Source organism: Clytia hemisphaerica, unplaced genomic scaffold (genome assembly GCF_902728285.1).
Source record: "Clytia hemisphaerica strain Z4C2 unplaced genomic scaffold, Clytia hemisphaerica genome assembly, whole genome shotgun sequence".
Taxonomy (NCBI): Eukaryota; Metazoa; Cnidaria; class Hydrozoa; order Leptothecata; family Clytiidae; genus Clytia; species Clytia hemisphaerica.
The window spans coordinates 262,495-285,897 of NW_027103556.1; the positions used below are offsets into that span (position 1 = coordinate 262,495).

General features: G+C 35.3%; 2 protein-coding genes across 2 annotated transcripts in view; one reads left to right on the plus strand and one right to left on the minus strand.

The window, feature by feature from the left end:
* The first annotated feature begins 3,911 nt into the window (after nucleotides 1-3,911).
* Nucleotides 3,912-23,403, plus strand: part of LOC136800506 (ribosome production factor 1-like) — a 29,522-nt gene continuing 10,030 nt past the window's right edge. The window contains exons 1-2 of the mRNA XM_067057166.1: nucleotides 3,912-4,145; nucleotides 20,789-20,965. Of these exons, the coding sequence (XP_066913267.1) occupies nucleotides 3,954-4,145; nucleotides 20,789-20,965 (369 nt within the window). The 5' untranslated portion in view covers nucleotides 3,912-3,953. The remainder of the gene's footprint in view (nucleotides 4,146-20,788; nucleotides 20,966-23,403) is intronic.
* On the minus strand, nucleotides 22,300-23,392 carry LOC136800494 (uncharacterized protein PF3D7_1120000-like). The gene has a single exon (XM_067057151.1). The coding sequence runs from the start codon at nucleotides 23,266-23,268 to the stop codon at nucleotides 22,300-22,302; it is 969 nt and encodes a 322-aa protein (XP_066913252.1). The 5' UTR covers nucleotides 23,269-23,392.

A 23,403-nucleotide genomic window follows, 5' to 3' on the forward strand; every position in this document is an offset into this window, starting at 1 on the left:
TATTAATGTCCAATGATAGCTAGAGATCCTTATTGTTGAAATTTTCTTTCTGTTTAGCTCGGATGTTTGGTAGTCCTGACAAGTCATTTTTTTAATTGTTTATATTTATCATTTTTATTCTTCTTGTGTTTCTTTGCACAATTAAGAGTGCTCAATACATAAGTAGAGCTTGATACATAAAGATTAAGAAACGTTTGAAATACAACGTTTCTTAATCTCTATGTATCATTTTTATTCAATGTACATACTTTTAAAAATATTTTCTCCTAGGTATTTATATAAGACTTTACAATAAAATACTTTCTATTTCTCAATCACAATTTCACACATTTTTCCTGTTTTATTGATTTTCTTGCGTCAATATTGCATCTCAAAACTCATTTTTGGTTAGCTTTGCAGCTAGTTTTACCTTAGTTTTTTTCATTAAATTACACTATTTTCTATCACTTTTTATTGATATCATGATAATGTATGAACACGTATGATAAGCAGATATTCAATGGGTAAAAGTTGGTTACTGTATTGAGATTTATTAACCTGAAGTGATGTACGAAAACCTATTGAATATTATGTTTTATTATATACCTAGAGGCAAAAACAAAACATTAATTATGTCAATAGTCAAACGTTTCACTTAAAACAATCCCATAATCGAATGTTTGAATGTTTTTCTTTTTTTATTATGATTTTCTTAATTACTTTTCGAGTCATAAAATTTGTTCATGAAATTGACAATAGATTTATTTTTAATGACGTTCTTTGATAACAACAAGAGCAACAAAAAAACTTTGAAAGCAAAATTCTACTGGTATATTAGCAATGGTATATCAGGAATTATTCAATGGCTGTTTTTGCCTACAGGTATATAATAATGTGATTTAATATATTAAACTTGAACTCCATTAAAGGTTTACATGAATGCTGGATATTCAATGCAAAAGCTATAAATAAGGAAATATTGATGGTCATTAGACCTTTTGTAGGGCGATATCATGTTGAGTGACTATACTCTAAAAAACTTCACTGATTCCAGCATCAAAATGATGACAAGAGCATGTAGTACACATAAGTTTACTAATTATGCTTTCGTGATAGTCAACATGAAAAATGTGTCTTAGAAAAGGTCTATCTGGTGGCTGTCAAAAATAATTGACTGTCTAATGTAAATATTACGGGATCCCTATGTACTATATACCGTAAGTTGGTCTAATGTCGACATCCCTCATCCAATACTGACACCATTTTCAAAGATAGGAAAAATGGGGAGGTCGGAAAAAAAGATGTTTTCCCTCTAAGCACTAAGCAAATAAATAAAGTTTCAATCCAGGATTTTGACCTATTCCTAGCTTTTAAGACAGGTGTCTCAATAAGAATAGGAATGACAGGAGAGGACAAAGCAGAATTATTTTTGATTCAATGCGCTCAGCATTTAACCAGATTTAACAATACAAATGAGTTGCAGCAGGAGAGACCATAATCTAATCAACTTTTACAGTTACCGTCAACTGCTCTAACTTGGGACTATCTGACAAAACATGGGACGGCAATTCGGCCACCATTTCACTGAACCTTCACAGTCATTTGATTTGAGTCAATGAACAGCTTATTAAAAAATACATGATTTCATTTTTGCACCGAGTAGGCTTTTAAATCGAAATATGTAAGTTGGTTAGGGTGAAATGCCTAAAAAATTTATGATATTAGTTATTTTTGCTTATAAGCCAGGCTAGCTCTAAATATCTAAAACAGCATCTAATAACATGAACACTAGAATATGATTCTTCAATGGGAATCAAAACTATAAAGTGCACTTACAAACATAAATTTGTCAGATCTCACAAAAGCCTGTCAGCATTGACAATCAAACAAAGGATTTTCTGTCAAGAGCCTTGAAAATATTCCAACAACTTCCATCGTAATGGTCTGCCTCAGCTAAGTTCTACCATTTTAGCGCAGTCCGAAGATTGAGCCGAGAATGCTTGCAGAACACCCAGGGCCGGCGAATCGGTTTTAAAAGTGATGGGGCTAAATGATTATAGTGACTAAGGAGGCCCCACCATGGTTGGGGCGGACGGGCCGGAAAATTTTTGAAATTATGGTACTCTACATTGGCTTAGAAGTGATCTGAATTTAATTTTTATGAAGTTATTGGAATGAAAAAATCAAAGAAATTAAAAAAGTAACTAAAACGACGCTCTCGAGTCGACACAAACTCTCTACCAACTTCATCTAAATAAAGTTTATCCGTTAGATTTTTATGGATATGGAGCAAAGAAAGATTGTTAAACCATTTTGGCTTCATTGTTGAACGTAGCCAAGTCTTTTTTCTCTCACCCTCTCTTTCTCTCTCTCACTCTTTTTTTTTTGCAAAAAAGTGGGGGGGGGCCCGTTTCGCCGGCCCTGACACCTGCAAGCTCTCGCCCAGGTGAAAAACTATAATCTGTCAATCAAGCAAAGAGTACGCGAAGTGATTCTAGCTTTACAATTGTGCTGTGGATCATCATTGGATAGTATTCAATTATCACTACAACTTTATTTCATTTCTGAAACTTTTGCAAAAAAAAGGGAAATTTTTAAATGGAAAAGTTGTATTTTTTCACTGCTTTATTCACATAGCTACTGTACTGAATTGGAAAAATCTATGTGGTGATTTTTGCAAACTTCAAAAAACTGATTTTTGTCCCGCTATAGTTGTTTTGGATAACGCGACGGCCTATTGAATAACTAATTACTCCACAACAGTTACCTAGAGACAAGATAATTTATCACATTTTTATTTGCTGAGGGAAAGTAATGTATGTGGAGTAATTTGTTACTCAATAGGCCGTTGCTTTCTCCAAAACAACTATTGCGGGACTTTAGCAAAGTCCAAACATGTGTTTCCCGTAAATTTGAGTATGAAGATAATTATTACCGTAACTTTGTGTAATGCTGACATTTTGTTTAAAATTTCTATGATGTTTAATTCTATTAAAAAGCGAATTCCTGGCGTGTGGGGGTCTCACAAGTGGCTGTCCATAGTACTGCTTACCGATTCTGTGTGACCCAATTTTCACCCATGATCAGCAATTTTACTAAGAGATGGTATATAGAAAGAAATATGTACAAGATGATGTATTATCTTATTTAGCTTCGAGACTTTTACTTTAGTGTTTTCCGATTTGGACATGCGCATAGTTTTGTGTTTGTTTTTAGTTTGTGCTTGTCGTGAGTGAAATTTATGTCAGTTAGGAACAGGCAGCTTGCTTGAGATTTGGTTGAAGATAGTGCCTAACTGGATTTTGACCGGGTAACTTTCATCAGTGGAGGCTAATGTATAGCCCTCAAATGAAAGACCTGGCTGGTTATTAAAATACAAAAATAAATCAAAACAAAAATGGTAGAGTAGAGCTACATGCAAGTTTATAGGCGGCCATTGAAAAATTCGTGGCAACTATGAGCTTGTCTGTGGACTAGTCAGTCTATTGATCAAGTCTTTATCTATAAAGAAAGGTACACCAAATATATTCTACAATTTCATCAAAATACCTATCCAAAAATCCAATTGATTTGTCTTCTAAAAAAGCTCACCACTTCTTCGAATTTGATGATAGATTTTATACCAGATAGTTTCATTCATTCAAAATTTTTAAGGAACATGATGTTTTCCGGTTTAAAAAGGAAGGAGCATGTTCAGCCATATTTTATTAATTTTGATTCGTTTGCTTCAAGTTATAGTTTAGTGCGTCTGACCAATGCCAAAACAAAGTGAGGAAAAATACCTACCCGGCTACTTTTTTTAAGCTTTCCCGTATCTTTTCCGGAATCTTTTAAAAACTTCTCTTCTCCATTTCCCATATTGTGGAGATAAGTTTTAAGCAAAATTAGAGAAAAAAATTAGTCATTACCTCTCTCATACACAGCTTATCAAGATATACCATTTAAAAAATCAGCCTTGACGGCAAGCCGAAAACATGGCGGATAGCGACGAAGAGAAACACGAGGTCATCGAAAGAAAGCAAAGGACAAGAGATTTGTCATTAATCAAGAACAAAATACGACGAAATGAGTTGTATCGCGAAGAAAAACAGTTGAAAAGTAAGGAGAAGAAGAAGGAGCGAGCAAAGAGGAAGCGAGAACGCCAGGAAGCTGGTGAAGATTATGAGGTAATTTTTATTCTATGAACTTAGAGTCCCCTGCCCAGTTGGCGACCGGTCCAGTTGGCGACCGAACGTCTTTGAACCCAGAAAAGTCATACAAAAACAAACCTCTGGAGAATTTCTTTTGGTAGTAATCTGCCTTGACTTATTTCCCGTACTGTGTAAAAAAATTTCTAGAAAAGAACGAGTAGAATCCGAAAGATCCAACTTTGCACGGAAGCACATGAAAAACCCGGATTTTTCGAAAAAAATAAAAAATGGCTACCTGTGGACAAAAAAGCTTTGTAAGAAAAAACGCTTCAACTCCCACTCCAAAAAATACTTGTCCAAAACGATGAATATGTTAGAAAGCATTTCTGTAAAAATCAGCTCGATACAGTTTTTTTCGTTTGAAATATTGATAAAAAAGTTGACGCAATCAGCTTCGAAATTTGACGTCCAGTCTGCGACCGACCAAACTCAAAAAATGAAAAAGAAGACTCTACATTGCGATTAAAAAATTCCAGACGCGAAGAGAAAAAAACAAACATAAAAAATTCCCGCGTTTTTATCAAATGAAGACTCTCCATAGACCGCCACTTTCAAAACAAAACAAAAACAAACTTTAGAAAAAAATGGCGACTTGAAGAAAAATTCTGAAAAAACATGCCGAAGGGAAATGTAAGTGAGCTATTTTAAAACAAAAGAACGAGTGTAAATAAATGTAATACGGGAAAGCTTATGAGTTTTTTTATCATCCTGATCAATTAATACAACCTTACCTGCAAGTAGAGCACTGATTTTTTCTTTCTCGCGATCGGTCGCAGACTGGTACGTCGGTCGGGAACTGGGCACTAGTACCGCTCGCTTCGAAAGTTTTTTATTCTAAGAAGATCGCCTCAAATAAACAATCAAAACAAACACGAAGAGCATGTTAAAAGTTGTCTAACCGTTGGTCGAAAAGGATTTTCAAAAAAGTAAAAAGTAAGTGAAAAATTTGAATCAAAAAATTTCGGTCGCCAACTGGGCAGGGTACTCTACCCCCTTTTTATTGCCCAGGTGAAGTCAACCATATAGGGGCACGTCAGTCATATTAGGGCACGTCTAATTTGAGGGCATGTCAAAATTTGGGACCGTGTCAACAGTCAGGCGCATCCCGCGATTGCCGTATACCGCAATTGCAGGGTATACTTTTGCGCTACAAACCCCACGGCTTGCAAAATTTAACCATCATTAATTTTACGTATTGGGCGCGGAAACTCACAAAAAACCGCGCGCTAAAATTAAGCGCAACTTCCTTATTGATATATTAGGGAGATAACTGCCCACGTAGAAAAAAATCCATCCATGGTATCTCGAGTAATTACCTGTCAAACATTAGAGAGATAACAAAAAATCGCGAAAAATTCTTTCAAGTTAATATCCTGCAATTGCAACATATACCGTGCAATGTCTTCTTTGAAATCTTTGAAATATAACGCGATTGCAGCATATTGTGTATCATCATCCTACATATTGTACCATTAAAATCAAATCAAATCAAGCATACTTACACAAAGGCTTCTAGCATATCTTGCTAAACTTGGTGATTTAAAGGTATTTTGATTTTTGGGGCCTGGAGACGAGTTTTTCGTCAAAACGAGGCTAAAACTTTAGGGCAGCCTGGAGACTTCAAAAATTGTTCGATTTGGCTGAAATTTTGCACACTTGTTCCTTGGGGGGTGCTTTTTGCATTTTTCAAAAATTTTGATTTTTCGGGGCCTGGGACGAGTTTTTTTGGCAAAACGAGGTTAAAGCTTTGGAGCAGCCTACAGGCCTCCAAAATGGTCGGATTTGGTTGAAATTTGGCACACTTGTTCATTGGGTGAATATCTGGGGGTCTACAATTGGGCCTATGAATAATTTGAAGCCACTGAAGTTGAGCCCAGTGCGTTGCGCACGTTCGACTATTTATAAGTAGAAATGGCTTTTTTTTCTTTAGAAGAAGGAAGCACATTACAAGTACAAACATACATAATACTATATTTTTTTATAGCATGGATTCCATTTCTGAAGACCCTTTTCAACCAACTATCGATACATCAATCAACAGCAGCAGTGAATTTCCTCCCGTCGGCACTACTTCTGATGGTTTACCACTTCACTCGTCGTCATTAAATTACTCGAGCAACAGTTTGAACAATGAAGTCGATGGAATGCCAAGTCTATCAGGCCTAGTGAAAGATTTGTTGAGACCATATCCAACGCTCCAAGATGACAGTTTACTAAGACTTGACGTAAGTTCTAACAGTACTAGCCTTCAAAACCTTGACTCTATCGCAACAAAGACTTCTGTGACTTATACTACTCACGCTATTAACACTGACATTAGCCCTACGACGACGAACTCTGACAGTAACATTAACATTAACCATAACAATAACAATACCTCGACGAACGATGACAAAAGACCTGAATTTACTGTTCCGACACTGGATAACGTTTTTGTTTACGACGCTGACGGCCAACCGATACTTAAAAAGACAGCTACAAAAAGGACATTGACACCTAAACAACAACAGACAAGAGACTTATTGACTGAAGACAAGCTTCGCGGAGAACGTGGTTTAAAGTTTTGTGAAAATGCTGCTAAACGGACAAGCTCAAGAAGTAACCACACCAACGGTTTCATCAAGAAGATGCGGGAACTGAAGATATGTACTGGAGATGATGTTTACCTTGTCTTATACAAGGATGGCCTCAAGAGTGGCTCAACAGTACGAAAGTTTTCGACAAACTTGGACTTAGTAAAGACCACCGCCAGACCACCTCCACAAGTTGTTTTGCCTCCAGAGAATGTACTGGAGTTATATTCTCCAAGCAAGAAAAGAGAGCGTGACTTCGAAGATGTATGTCAAGAATGCGGTGCGGAATGGAAAAGTCCAATGGATATTGCGTACGATTCAAAATGGATAGGCTGCCAACGTGTCAATCCAGATGGCAAAAATTGTGACCGTTGGAATCATGCCAAATGTATCGGTTTGGAATTTGTACAAAACGTGAAGTCGGTAAAATGGTTTTGCCCGATCCATCGAACAAAGCCACCTAAAAACTATTCAAAGAAGGCTCCTACTGGAAAGAACAAAAGGCAAAAACCCTTGAAAGAAAATCCAAAAACAACAGGCAAAAAAACGGCAACAACGAAAAAACCAGCAAAAAAAACATCGAAGAAATAATGTGTAATATATTTATTGTTGAATTAATGTTAAATAACAAGAGAAAGTTGAAAATATATATCTATTTCTTAATACTTTTTCGTCTTTTGTGCTTCAATCCTTACTCCAAATTACATACCTTAAGTCGGCTAGTTTCAAATTTCTTAGCTAAATTCTTCAGGGATAAAGTCTTTATCGGTAATATGGCTGATATAATTAAGTTTTTCAGGCAATTTTTGAAAATTTGAAAAATAGAATCCTTTTTAGAAAACTATATCCTTTATCAAAAGTCACAACTTTCGTATTGAAAGGGGGGCGTACGGTATTTCGGTATTGCGGAAATCGACCCTTTTTTCTTCGGTATTTTGGAAATCGGGCAAAATTCCTTCGGTATTTCGGAATTCTAAAATTGCTTCGGTATCGGAAATCCATGAATTTTTGCTTCGAAATTTCGGTATTATAAAGTTTTTATTCCCCTTTTTCGGAATTCATACATGAAAAATCAAATTTGATGAAAAATTAGTCGAAACAAAGAAAAATACCCAAAAAATCGGTATCGGAATTGCAAGTATTTTTTTACGGAATTTCGGAAATTTTGGCAAAATTATTCGGTATTTCGGAAATCGCAAACCTCGTACGCCCTCCCTTGAAAAGCCTCACGATGTGTCTTATTTAAAATATAACGAATTAAAATAAAATACTTATTCAATAATTTCTTCATCCTCACCATCCTCTGGTGGAACATATAGTAAATCATCGATAGCTATCCCAGGCTTGACTTGTAGAAAAGCGTACTTGACATTAACAATCGCCTCGCCCTCTTCGATCTTATTCCATACAAGCTTCCGTTTAGTTTTAGCACATTCGGAAAGATTTGCAATGTCTTTAGATAAATAGTCATTGGAGATATTACGAGGAAGATCGCTAAAGTTATCTTTACTTAAAAATTCAGTACCCCGTAAATGTGCTCTCCAACTAAGAATCTCTTCATTTAGATTAATCAATCTCTCTTTTTCAGTATCTGGTAGATCAAGATTTTTCGAAACGGAGTCATAGATTTCGTCAAAACTATCTAAACATCGCGAAAGTGTTTGCCACTTTGAACCATTTATCGGACCTTTTGGAGCAATCAACTTTTGTCTTTGCACTTTACCCTCCAAAATGAAATCTTGTCCCTGACTCTTTCTTGGGACTTTCGTTGTACTGTACGACCTGTATTTATCACGATGCTCCCTGACCTTTTTGGGATAGAGAACTCGATTTTTTAGATCACGGTAAGAAACTTCACGGTAATAGGGGTGGTTAAACGCATAAAAGAGATCCTCAAATTTGAATCGTGCAGCATCGATTAACTTCCCATCGTTACATCTAACACCATTCTTAAACATATAGATCGGTAAAACAAAGTTAAGGATGAGTTCTGCTACCATTGCAACAGTTGGGTTTTCATTCTCACTGGACCATTTCAGAAACCCCATAACAGAAATCGGTTCCGAACTGGCCTTGGCCTTTTCATCAACCACATACTGGTGAATTAATTCAAAACTAGTCCCAAAAAGCAGTATCTGTATAGCCTGCCAAGACTTGTGGGTGTCTTTTGCATTAATAAAAAAGCTAAACGCTTTGCTAGTTTGAAAATTAAGTACATCTTTTCCTAATGGTTCTATCATAACATGTTCTAAAATTTTGAATATTGTTTTCATCTGGTTCATATGCATATGTCCCAGTCCTGGAATCATATATATAAAATCGTACTCATCTGGATCTTTTTCGATTAAAACGCTCAGATAACAGTAAGGCGGCCCATCACACCCAAGAAAAACCCACTCTCGATCAATCCCGATTTTGGCTAAAACTTTCATCTCATCCAGAACTCGCTTTACACTTCTTATAACTATTGGGTTAACCAATACAAGACTCGAACAGTTAACAATTGGCCTACATTCTGAGGGGTTCTCACCAATATTGATGTTGGATGTTGCAACATAAAATGACTTTGGCTTATAGAACAAATTCTTTGTAGCTTGAGAGTATTTTATGAGAGGATTTCCACAACTACATTTACGTTTCAAACCGTTTTCATACACTTTTTCGCATTTCGAACATTGTTTTGCTTTGAACTGTTTTTAAATGTCTTTAACTTTCTGGTTCGACAGAAAAATTTGTCTTCAACCATATGATTCATGAATCAGATAATAACGCATGTAAGAATCGATATCGGTACGCTCGGTAGTTTTTCACCGCACTTCTTCAATCGTTTCGGCTTCCATTTCTTGATGTAGCGACTTAAGATCAGAAGATCTTGTTGGCTTTAAGGATGCATCCTGCTGAATGTCATATTCACTTGTTGGTAGGATTTGAATCGCTGTGGGTAAGTACGTCAGCTCGAGCTGAGCTATCTGATGAACTCGATACGATTTTATAATATATTTGCCGATGTTATCAAAAAAAATGTCTAATGTTCCTTTCATACAATCTAACATTTTTTCTCCTTGTAGCTGGATCCAATTTCGATACGTAGTATACCCCCCTCCTGGTGAGGTCTTCCCATTAACCACACTAACGGACTTGGAACCAGATATACAAGATTGTACTAAATTAGCCAAAAATGAATTAGGTAGAACTAAGTTCATGTTTCGAAGGTGATAGCACATTTCAACTGTACAAGCAAAAGGTATACACTACTACAGATTTTCGACTCAAATTCAAGTTTTCGATGTGATAAGCCACAAAGAATTTGACAAGTAACATATTACGCTTCTTTATAAAGCTTAAAAATGTCAAGTTTAATTAGAAATTCTGGTTGCTTGTAAACTGCCTCAGAGATTTCCCATCGTTATAAATTGGTAAGCTGATTGAAGACCCCAATAACTCAAATATTTATCCAAAGATTCTCTTTGCCATTATACAATTCTTCGAAGGGTCGAGTTTCGAGGCTGTTAACTATAACTTGAAGACTTTCACTTATGATATCACGAGGATCTTCTGGTTGATTGTTGCATGAGGTCTCGTTAACTGCTTGAGAAGAAACTGGCAACTGATGGTTGTGTCCATGCTTCAAAGAAAAGGTGTTATAGCAAGCCCGACACAAAATATTGGCTCTTTCAGGTAGCACATTTTTTAGTCTTAAGTCAGCAATAATGATCTTTTTCAATTTTCGGTGAGTGTCTATTTTCAAGGGAGGTTTTGTTTCAGTTTCATTCATTCATCGCACCACTGATTATGTAGGAGACACTTACATCCTGAACTGAATTGTTTGAGTGGATCAAGTTGGTTATGACGACGCTTCATTCTCTTCTTCAACAGAATCCCTGAAACGAATAAAGTTCATAATACTTTAACTTAACTCTCATCTCCATGAGAAATTAACCAATGGTTTTATCAAGACACCCCTGTATCATAGACCCGGTGGACCCCCCACCCCGGTGAGGGAAAAAGTTCTACCGGGGCACTGAGACAGGGGTGTATTAGGGATGGTAAAGTATATTCTGCATAACTCGAACCTCTAGAACTAGAATGTCTCTGTAACACGAATAAATCGCTAGACTATGCTGGTCTTTATAACTACATTTCCTTTTCCTTTAGGCCGTTCGAGTTACTGAGACTCTACACTGTATTTAATTTTCCGACATAATGCGAGGGAGGTTTATTACAAAAAAATGAATCGAACTAGCAAAAAGATTAACGAATATATATTAATCGTATTAATGTATATACAGAAAAAAAACTTACATTTATATTCGGTAGGTATAGGTAATAAAAGATAACAACGACTACTCCAGCGATCCTCTAAACTAAAACCCACACGGAAATGTAAAATGAGATTAGCTCGCTCAGTATGCCGCGATTGCGCTATATCATCTTAGATGCTATAGCGCGATTGCAGCATACTTCGAGAAGCGCAAAAGTATACCCTGCAATTGCGGTATACGGCAATCGCGGGATGTGCCTGACTGGTCAAGGTTTGCAGAGGCGCGGCCAGGGTTCGGGGGCGCGGCGAGAGAGGGTTCGGGCGGGACGTACCATGAGATCGAAGTTACCCGATCTCACGGTATCAATTAAATTTGAGGACGCGTTGGGGTTTGGAGTTTACAGTGAGTGGTCCTAAATCCAACAGCCCTGCCTAAATCTGATGGAACAATAAGCAAAAACAGGGTTCCCAGCGGTCAGGGAAAACCTGGAAAACCTGGAAAAAGTAGTTTTTTTGGAAAAAGTCAGGGAAAACCTGGAAAAGTCAGGGAAAATTTAGAAAAAGTAGTGAAAGTCAGGGAAAAGTCAGGGAACTTTTTTTGGAATAGTCAGGGAAAGTCAGGGAATTCCAAAATCAGTCAACTCCAAATTACAAATGATAATTGAATGATATTATATTTTCCTCTTCAATCTTTCATTTTTGCAGGTATTTTATCAGCCAGTAAGTATTGGTGTATTGTAAGCTCTGTGATATTTATTTAGTCCACAGTTTTGTTTTACTTATCTCTTCATTAGTTTCTTTTATTTCGTTTTAGTGGTAGAAAAATGACCCGAGGGGGGGGGGCACTCAAGGTAAATGACCTACCAGACGTTCAGACCTTAAGGGTAGGTTTTTCATAGTTCAGGAAGGGTAAGGGTAGGAAATTACAAAACTGCACTGAACTGGACTGTAAGGGTAGGAAATTGTGATAAAAGGCCAATTTTTTGGTAAAATTGGCACAAAATTGGTCAATTTTGGAGGAAAAATTCCACATTTTCTTGGAAAATTGCAAAAATTTTCGCCCTTACGGGCGAGAAATTTTGTAAAAGTGCACTGTAAGGGTATGATTGTTCATGGAAATTCACTGCACTCTAAGGGTCAGATTTGAGAAGCCAAATTTTGAAGAAAATCTTTTTAGAAAGAGGAAAGAGGAAAGTTTTCATTCAAATGATAGCACGTTCATCTTTACATACATACGACGGTACCCCTTTTGTATCCTGGTTTTAGTGGGGTTTTAATAGACTCGCTTTTTATCAAATATATGTATTGAAATTGTGTTAAGTTTTATTTTTTTTATCTCAATATGGTGTTTTTCAAAATACTGTTGGGGCGAACGGTCAGGGAAAAAGGCCCAATATTCTGCTCTGGTCAGGGAAAAAGGCACCTTGGTCAATCTAAAAGTCATGGAAAAAGGTCTTTTTTTTGGAAAAAGTCAGGGAAAAATATTTCTCTTAAGTGCTGGGAACCCTGAAAAAGCTTGTCCCAAAAAATCTGAAAAATGGCAAAAAATAGAGTTTTCAGAATGTCAAAAAAATATTTATAGACATATATAAAGAATATCATTTCATGAACAATATTAGGTTACGTCATATCTTCCTTCGTTTCGAGCGTAAAACTCCTACTCTTCCAGACCTGCCAACTTAAGATGTTCATTTGGCGTGAGATAAAAATTTCGAAGGAAAATCCGAAATCTTAGCCCGATTTTTCCGATTTTCCGACTTCGGAAAACAGAAAATTTTTTCCAAAAAATCGGAAAAATCGAGGAAATTTATTCCGAAAATCGGAAAATCGGGGAAATTTTTTTTCCAAAAATCGGAAAATCGGGGAAATTTATTCCGAAAATCGGAAAATCGGGGAATTTTTCTCTTCCAAAAATCTGAAAATCGAGGAAATTTATTCCGAAAATCGGAAAATCGGGGAAATTTCTTTCAAATATCAAAAATGCGTGAGAAATCAAACTTTTGAAAAATTGCGTGAGACAGTGTTGGAATGCGTGAATCTCACGTCCAATGCGTGAGAGTTGGCACCTCTGCTCTTCGGGCTATGAGCACTGCTCTTGTTTTGAATATTGAAATTCTTCAGATAAATCGCATGCGCACTGAGGTTTTAATGAAACAATAGAGAGTTTCGAAACCTAAGCCAATCAGCTGTGTTTTAAACATTCTTTTATTTAAAATCTCTATTGATAAACATCTTTTGTGAATGTTGGCTATTATGATTAAACCTATTAATAAGCAATTCCCGGTGGGGGTCACTAGTGGCCGCCTATAGCAGTGCCTATAAATGAGTAGTGAAGGCATAGTCGGTAAACTTAACCAAGCATGTTAATTTTTATTTTTCATACATGTTTCGATTTAATAATCATCATCAGTGTTTTTAGTTCTAAAAATAGATAAATAAAAATTATATCATGTGTCACAAATAAATAGTGTATATACAGAATCAGTCACAAGTATAAAAATCAGCTTTTCAAAGTTTTTTGAATATTTAAAACCCCCCTCAAACGTTCGTTCCATAGATATTACCTTTCAGACAATGTATATTTCCCCCTTGAGTGAATGCTTTCCAGATATTGGACAGCAAAGTCAGTTTTTTCTTTTCCAACACTACATACTTTTGAGTGTTCTAACACTGCTGAAGTTCTCAATTGTTGGAAATGTTCTTTAAAACGCTGGTTGAAATGGGTGGTGGTTTTCCCAATGTACATAGATAAACACGAACATGAGATACAGTAGATACCACAATCAGTACAAGTTAGACGTGCGTTAATGGGGTAGCTCCTGCCATTAGTTGGGGACTCAACGTGAGTGTTTTCATTTCGAATTTCATTAGAACAGATATCACAACGACGAGAACATGGCTTAGGAAAATGACTTTGTACATTGTTGTGAAAAAGAAGATTACCAATTGAAGACCCTGTTGATTTAACAATGTCTAATTTTACTTTATGATGGTTTAGAGTTCTGTTGATTTGGGTGGCAAAATGATCAATATCCTTTACATATGAGGTGTCTGAGAGGACTACCCACCGGACAGAGTTGATTTCAGATTCATTTGTTTTCGGGACTTGAACAAGATTGCGTTGAAGAGAATGAGCTTGTGAGAGAATATTATCTACCATTTCGATAGGATAACCAGAATTGATACAGCGTTGTCGCAGAAGAGCTACAGCGTCAAGGAAGTCCGAATCTCTAGAGCAAAGACGACGAAGTCTAACGAGTTGACTTTTAACTACTCCCTTGAAGGAATGACGGGGATGGGCTGATCCAAACTTAACATATGAGGTAGAAGCAGTTTGCTTGCGGTATTCCCTAGTGTGGAATTGACCATCTACGATGAAAATTTCAATGTCAAGCAAGTGGAGTTTTTCTTCTGAAATTTCGTTTGTAAGAAGAAGGTCGAATTTATTGAACTGTGTATTTAATGTCTCGAAAAAGTCATTGAATTTGCTTTTGTCGCGAAAGACCCCTCCACAGTCATCTATAAATCTCTTCCAAAGTTTCAAATTAGTTTCAAATATACGACGAAATCCTGGGTTATTTTCCAATAAGTCCCTCATAATAAAACTCAGGAAGATATTCGCTAATGGTACACAGTGTTTACCTCCTGTAGGGATACCTTTGTCCAGCATATAAAACTTATTGTCCCAAGTTATTTGCTGGTTTTCCAGTGTGTAAATGATCAGGTCTAGAAGAGTAGATTTGATTTGAATAGACCAATCAGTGCATTTATCAAAACAGTTCATTAAAGCTTTTCGGAGATGCTCGAATTTCACAGAAGGATACAGGGCTTGAACATCGATACCGAACAAGATGAGATCTGAAAAATCCCATGATTCATTAGTCGCTAGTTCATTCAGTTTATCAAAATCAATAAGGATATCAGTCGAGTCCTTTGTATATTCAAATTTACCATAAAGTTTTGAAAGTGGAGTTAGGAAAGCTTCCAACCAGGATTGAACACGGGACATTTGGCACGACGACATACCAACAACAAGACGAGCTTGAATTTTGAGACTGACCTCATCAGGTTTAATCTTACGTAAATCGTCAATGTTCAATTTATGAGCTTTCAGCAAAGGGTAAACGTATGGTGTTGATTGCTGTACGAAGCATTTATTTGAATCGATAGCGCGAGTGTCCTTTCTCGTACCATCCTGATTTTTCAAGTTCCCTTTGGATCCACCTGGTAAGATTCCAGTGACAGCCGTTAATTCACGTCTAGTAATAAAATCTATATCATACAACTCTGTCATTTTATCATCAATAAATTTGCGATTATCTTTCCAGTTGGAAGATTGTGTTTCACATAATTTTGCGATTTTAGAAATGTTTATTTCCTCAATTATCTTTCTTTCTGCGAAGTCTATGATAAGAATAAGGTTACCTTTGTCAACCTTTCTGATATCGATAATTTCTTGTTTCGTCAAGAGTTTCAGTTCTGATAATGCAGTACGCAGTATTTTTGGCAAATTGTCGTGTCTGCTTTTGTTGGAACGTGTGAGAGTAATACATTTTTGGTTGACTTCCTCAATCTCTTTTTGTAGTTGTTTTGTGACACCATTTCGAAGATCCCTTTCTTTCGGTTGGGAATATCTCAATTTCCTTGGAATGCTTTTACTCCTAGCAGTGCCTATATACCAAGAGTAAGGCCTAAAAGCCTGAATCTGTCTATTGTGTAGACTAGAACAATATGTGAAAAAATCAGAGCAGGAACTTGCTCCATTGAAAAGTTATGACCAGATTTCCGATTTCCAGCCTAAAATCCCTGGAAAGCTCACAAAAATTAAGATTTTTACAAAATGGGCATATAAAGGCTACAAAGTAGTTTACCTTACCAATGGAGTTTTTTGGGGGTCTAAAATTCTGTTGCGCCGTGACGGAAAATCATTATTTTTAAATAAAATTGAACAAAGCAGAATTTTTTCAGTTTTTAAATGTTTAAAATATTAGTCTTATAGGACTGTTAAGAATCACTAAAATAATTCACTCTAAAACACCAAGGTAATTTTTTAGTGTACTTTAAAGTTTGCGTTGCGCCGTGACGGAAAATCCAGGTTGGCGTTTTAAAATTATCTTTTCTCCAAAACTTGTTCATCAATCAACTTAATGTTTATTATGACATGTTCAAAGAAGTCATCTGGTAATATTTAGCTGCTAAATTTAATTTTAGACTTAGTCATACCTTAGAAAAAGCCAAGGGAAAAATACAAACAGATTTTTTTTCGAAAATGTTTCATTCTCATTTTTTTCCAAAAATGTCCATATTTTTTAAACATTGCTAATTTTTCAGTATATGATTTTTGATCTTCAAAAATACATGCCTTGGGAAATATTTAATAATTGTTTTGATGGCAACATGTTGAAATACGATGAAAATAATACATTTTTCATATTTGTGATTTTCATTGTTTCATCAAATTTTAAGCCAAAATGGGCCATTTATTGACCTTTCAAGAACCAATATCTTTCCAGCACATTCACAAAACCCCATGATGTTATATATCACTGAAAGCAAAATTTTTAATAGATTCTGAATATCTAATTTTTAAAATCCACAATTTTGTTGGGTGAGAGCTATAGTGCTTTAAGTAGTTTTTTCAACAGCTGGGACGAGCTTTTTGCTTATTGCTATGGGGTCTTTCAAAGATATATACAAACTAAAATAAAAATAAATCTTTTGCCGTGATGCAATGAAGATACCTAACTTTTTGTAAAGTTTATGCTGGCATTGAAGAATAGAAATAGAAATAGAAACCAAACTCTATCAAACCAATTTTCGTAATCAAACCATCCAGCTCTGGAAAGCTAAGATCTTTAAATGAGTGAGGTTTAGAGAGGTGTGTTATTTGAGAAGTATTCTTATTTTCATTAATTAAAAAAAAGATAGGGTGCACACGATTCTTGACCCACACCGAAACAAATGGCTGTCACCAATGAGCTGGTTTGGCTGTCACTATACACTATGAGCTTTTCAATCGCGCTTTTTTTAACAAACCCAGGGTAAGATTAGGCCACAATTTGTCACATGGTTTATATAATATTTGAAAAAATACAAGTCTGGAATTAGAAAAAATAGAAGCTCAGGTTGGGGATCGGACTTGGAAAAGCTGTCTGTCAGTGTTCAATTGAGGAACTACGTTTTTACCAATGTCTAAACTTTTCACTATATCTAAAGAATTAGCAAACTTTTAGCAAACAATCTGTAAAAAGCTTTCTACTCTCAAGATAGTTATAGAATAAACCCTGACAAAAACCAATTTTTAAATGAATATTGAAGATGAAAATTCACGAAGAAAATAAAACCTAAATGCAAAGAAACACATTTTTCCATGAAAAATAAAAAAAACTTTTGGATATATGAGTTTAATTTTTGTAAATCTTCCTTCAAGTAAAATCACAAGATTCTGTATATTTAAAATAACCACCATTATAACAAACTTTGAAATTCAGAAGCTTATAACATCACTTTGAAGTATATTGCTGTCTTTATAAAGTAGTGTAATAATATTTTTTTATTCACTCTATTCATTTGCTTGAACAAGTGCTAGTATATTCATTTTATAAGTACTTATGAGGAGATTATGTTGTACTTAAAACTCAAACCAGAAAATGTTCATAAAAAAACCTTGAGTATAATGTGCTTATGGCCCCTGCCACCCGCTACAAATGCTTATAACAACTAAATGCTGATTAAAGCTTTTTAATGCTTTATAGTGAAAGTTTAGAAAATTATTAGGAATAATTAGAATGATTCTTCTCAAAAGCATTTTCTTTGGGATATCAATAAGCTATCATATATCAAATATATTTTTTCTAAAAATGTGAATTACTTTTACAAAGAATAAAATGCGAGATTATGAAAATGTCCAGGTAGAGTCAATTACAAGTACCAAAACACTCAAAAGACATGCAACAATATATTCCAACCAATTTGAAATATAAATGACCCATGGTAAAACCAAACTGCATAAAAAAAGCCATGAACCAGAAACATAACAGATGCATCATTCTGATAACAGCATTTCGAACAGTAACCAAAAATAGACAGGTAACAACGTATTCAGGAGTTTTTCCAACGGCTTAACAAAGGATATCGTGATCTAAAATTGTTTACATTAAAAAGATTTAATAGTAATTTAGAACTTGTAACTGCGTCATGTGAAAGGATGGAAAACGATATGTGGTATAAGTAGCAGTAACGAGGCAATATTGATGAGCAGGAACCAGGAATTAACAGGAAATAGCGTATTCAGGACTTTCTCCAGCGGGATGACCGGGATGACAAGGGATCTCATCGATCTCATCGATCTCATGGACAAAATTGTTTACAATATCGTGTATAAGGATGGAAAATGATGACGTAACGTGGTAGTAGCAGTGACGAGGCAATGTTGCGTTGTCAAGGTAATGAATCCTCATTCACAAAAGCTTAAAGGGAAAATAAGAAACATGAAATTAGATGTATATGGTGAGTGTACTGAAATTTCCTCAAAAATAGTTCACAAAAGTTTCTTTCAATCTTTGATAATAATTTCCCAAATAGTGCCTGGTAAGTATCAACAAGAACACAGGTTAAACATAAAAGATTAATAAAACCAAGTCTTATAAAAGTACACAAAGAAAAAAATATTTGTACTTACTGTCGAAGTACCATAACACAGGATCTTTAAGCATTCTTGTTGGGAGTAGAGTATGTTGAATGACGATTGTCGAATAAATTTAGTTACAGTGGAATTCCGTTGCCAATTCAACCACCAACAATAATCACTTTTGTCCATACATATTCAATCATTGTTCTACTAATCATTTTAATCATTGTTCATTATTGTTCTGTGGTAAAGAACTTGGAAGTAATAAATATAAATTAAATCAATCAAATAAAATTTGTACAAAATCATAAATAATTAACAAAGCTAACAAACCATACCATTTTTGGATACTACTAATTCAGGGCTATCCAGCTGTGTGAATGATTTTTTCTGAAAATCCCTCTAGGAAAATACTGACGTCATCGGAAAACGCCAAAAACATCGATTTTTCGCCTTAAAAATGCCATTTCTCGGCACCAGGTGATCGAATCTTAACAAATAACCCAATTTTCTTTATCTAATTTTCACGCTGAATCCGTTGGTAGCCTCAGATATTTGATTTTCAGACTTCGAAAAAACCGTTAGTAAAGGGGGACCCTTGATAAGTTCTATCGATTAACTAAAAATCGATTCACTCGAAATTTGCAGGAGATTCGAAAGGCAAATTTTTTTTATCAATTCTACACCCTATTAGGGGCATAATATCAAAAATTTGCCCTGATCTAAGGGGTGCCCTACGAAGTGACACAATTCAGTACCTCGGCCGCTGGTCTAATTTGGCATTTTGATGGAACTGTTGAAGAGAGATCTATATATTTAAAATATCAACAAAAAAAGATGATAAACAATTAAAATACCCCACGAAGATGGAAATAATATAAGAAAAAATAATTTGTAGTTAGTAGATTTTTTTTCTCTAATTCGAATAAAGTTTTTGGTCCTTTGACGATGGAATCAGAGAGAGTCAATTGTACTGAAAGTTTACGGTGAAATATTTTCCGCGCAAAGCATTGTGGGGAATTCTCGGGGATCAAATCTAAGTTTTCATGTTAAGCCGATATCGTCTATTGTACTAAAATATTGTATTTTCGATTTTTTTAATCCAGCTACCAAAGCGAACTCAAATCCAGTCAACTCTCTCTAATTCAAATCTCTACCATTCGAATCTTTCTGTAATTCGAACTAAAGTAAAATGTTGATCCCCAATAATCTCTGTAATTCGAATCTTTCTCCAAGTTTTTGGTCCTTTGAAGATCGTATCACAGAGAGTCGATTGTACTAAAATATTGTATTTTCAATTTTTTTAATAATTTCAGCCACCAAAGCGAACTCAAATCCAGTCAACTCTCTCTAATTCAAATCTCTACCACTCGAATCTTTCTGTAATTCGAACTAAGATGTTGATCCCCAATACTCTCTGTAATTCGAATTTTTCTCCAAGTTTTTGGTCCTTTGAAGATCGTATCACGGAGAGTCGATTGTACTAAAATATTGTATTTTCAATTTTTTTTTATAATTTCAGCCACCAAAGCGAGCACAAATCCAGTCAATTCTCTCTAATTCAAATCTCTACCATTCGAATCTTGCTGTAATTCGAACTAAGATGTTGGTCCCCCAATACTCTCTGTAATTCGAATCTTTCTCCAAGTTTTTGGTCCTTTGAAGATCGTATCACGGAGAGTCGATTGTACTAAAATATTGTATTTTCAATTTTTTTAATAATTTAAGCCACCAAAGCGAACTCAAATCCAGTCAACTCTAATCCAGTCAACTCTCTCTAATTCAAATCTCTACCACTCGAATCTTTCTGTAATTCGAACTAAGATGTTGATCCCCAATACTCTCTGTAATTCGAATTTTTCTCCAAGTTTTTGGTCCTTTGAAGATCGTATCACGGAGAGTCGATTGTACTAAAATTTTGTATTTTCAATTTTTTTAATAATTTCAGCCACCAAAGCGAACTCAAATCCAGTCAACTCTCTCTAATTCAAATCTCTACCATTCGAATCTTGCTGTAATTCGAACTAAGATGTCGGTCCCCCAATACTCTCTGTAATTCGAATCTTTCTCTAAGTCTTTGGTCCTTTGAAGATCGAATCATGGAGAGTCATTTGTACTAAAATTTTGTATTTTCAATTTTTTTTTATAATTTCAGCCACCAAAGCGAGCACAGAAGACGTTGGACAACATGAGAGTGAAAGATAACACCATGGTTGAAGGGGAAGACGAAGAAGTTCTTCAAGATGCAATGACAGACGAATTCGCTTCCACCTTCACTGGAGAAAAAATACCCAAAGTCCTTTTCACAACGTCAACTCGACCAAAATGCCATGTATGTACATTTTCTGGTTTGTCTTATTTCACAGTCTATTCTCAACTTCAGTTGAATCTGGGAATGTCTGTCTGTGTGTGTATGTCCCAAAACTTTGGGGCAGCCTAGAGCAAAAACTGTTGAATTTGGCTCAAATTTGGCACACTTGTTCCTTGGGTGAATATCTGGGGGTGTTTTTTTCATTTTTCAAAAATTTTGATTTTTCGGGCCTGGGGACGAGTTTTTCGCCAAAACGAGGCTTAAACTTTGGGGCAGCCTGGAGACGTCAAAAATTGTCACACTTGTTCATTGGGTGAATATCTGGGGGTCTACAATTGGGCATATGAATAGTTTGAAGCCACTGAAGTTGAGCCCAGTGCGTTGCGCACATTCGACTATTCCGCATTGTTTCAAAAGCAATAAATCCTTTTGCGGAAGGGCAAAGATCTCCTAAAAATCGTTAACACCGTTGACTGATTTTCCTCACATTGTCCGCTGCCGATGGTTTTTCTTGAATGCGCCGAAAATGATAAAGGAGGTTTCTTCATAGGCTTAGTTTCCTTTGAATAATAACTTACAATTTTTGATTGAAACATACCATCGATTTTTGAATGGATTTTCCATTGTTTGAAAATAAAATGCTTTTGATTTGTGAGCTTGTCGTCTTTCATGAAAATCTTAATTTTTCATCAAGATAAAAGAAAGTACTGATTAATTTCTTGATGTATTCAATGTCATATTAACTTCAACACAACTTCACTGGTCATAAAAGACAAACAATGGGTTGTTTAGCTGATCCACATTTCAAAAGCTATATATATATCTACAAATCTCATGAAGTTTCATAAACCTTTTTCAAATCTCCATAGTTATTTTGCGGAAGTTTCAGTTTTCTATTATTTTTAAATACGCTTCATTATTCGATAATTTTGAAAGTCACTGTCAACAATAAATTCTCACAAATGACGCTCTACTTTATTAAAACGCTACCTTATTCGAAGAAAATTGAATAAGTGAACTGTAATTGGAAAGAGGATTTTGATAGGTCGTCTAAAATTTGATTCATTAATAGATTTAAAAACTGTAAGTCATAAAAAATAATAACAAGCGAAAAAAAATTAACTTTCAGTGAAGAAATGTCATAAGACATGGGCCAAACAAAAGACCTCTTTAAAACGAAAATAGCTGATAAATCTTTCTGATTTTCGACCATGGCTAAAAATAAAAAGAATGTATGAAACTTTAATTACTGAAAAAAGGTTGAGGAAACCACGAACGTAAATATTGTCATCATGTTACGCACGGTATCGGAGCAGTGTTTAGTTTTAATGCCTCTTGAAGGTCTTGAAACTTCTCTATTTCAACTGACCAAGCATAATAACAGAATAAGAATTTCCAAAAAAAAATTCTCTTGAAATGGCATCGTAATAGAATGATTTGTAAGTTTGTAAGCCATTGCCGCTATTAAGTTTCGTCTTCAAACATTTGGGTCCATTACTTGGATGAAGAAGAAAGATGTTTGCTTTATTGGGTAATTTATTAAACAACCCTTCAACTATTAAACAATGATCATATTCCTTCTTGGCGATTCCTTCCGGTTTGCATACAAATAACAAAATTTCAGAATAGTGTTTCACGTCTTTACGAATCAAAACAAACTTTTGATTTACATATTGTTTACGATTTTTCATCAAACGTGACATATCTTCATACCACAATTTGTAATTTTCACCGGAAAAATCTTCGTCCCCTGTATTGTAATCCATCCAAAACTTTTCAGCTCCTTCGAAAAATCGATCAGGTATTCCACTTAAGGCTTTCTCGACTACTTCTTGCTTAGTCTTACGAGCAACTTGTCTGACTTCAGTTTTTAAAGTTTCCAACTCATTTCTAAGTGCTTTAACATCCGTTTTCAGATCAAGTTTGTCAGCTGTTTCATTTGAAACTTGAATTTGATTCTGAAGGACTTCAATCTGATTTTTCAGTGCCTCTTTGTCATTGTCAGCTTTGAGTTTTGTGATCTCCAACTCGTGTTTCAGTTTTTGAATCTCGTCCTTAAGAGCTAGGTTTTCTTCTTTCAGAGCATTTTCAGTTAATCTTACATCGGCTTTCTCTTCGTTTTTCTCCTGTTTCGCCTTCAATTTATCAATTTCATTGCCATGTTTGAGTGTTTGTATCTCGTTCTGCATTTCAAGAGTTTTGATTTTGTTTTCCAAAGTCTCTTTTTCATATTTCGCTCTTAATTCAGCAATTTCTTGCTTCAGTTTTCGGTGTTCTTCGTGAATTGCTCGTTCACGATCAACTGAGCTGTGTGCTTCGTTCATAATTTGGTTTGGTACGTTAAAAGTCAACTGTAATACTGCTGTATTAAAACCGAAATACCTTGCAGAAATCTTTAGCAAACTGAAACTGCTTTAATGCATGTCATATCAAAAACATCTACTCGCACTCGTACACAT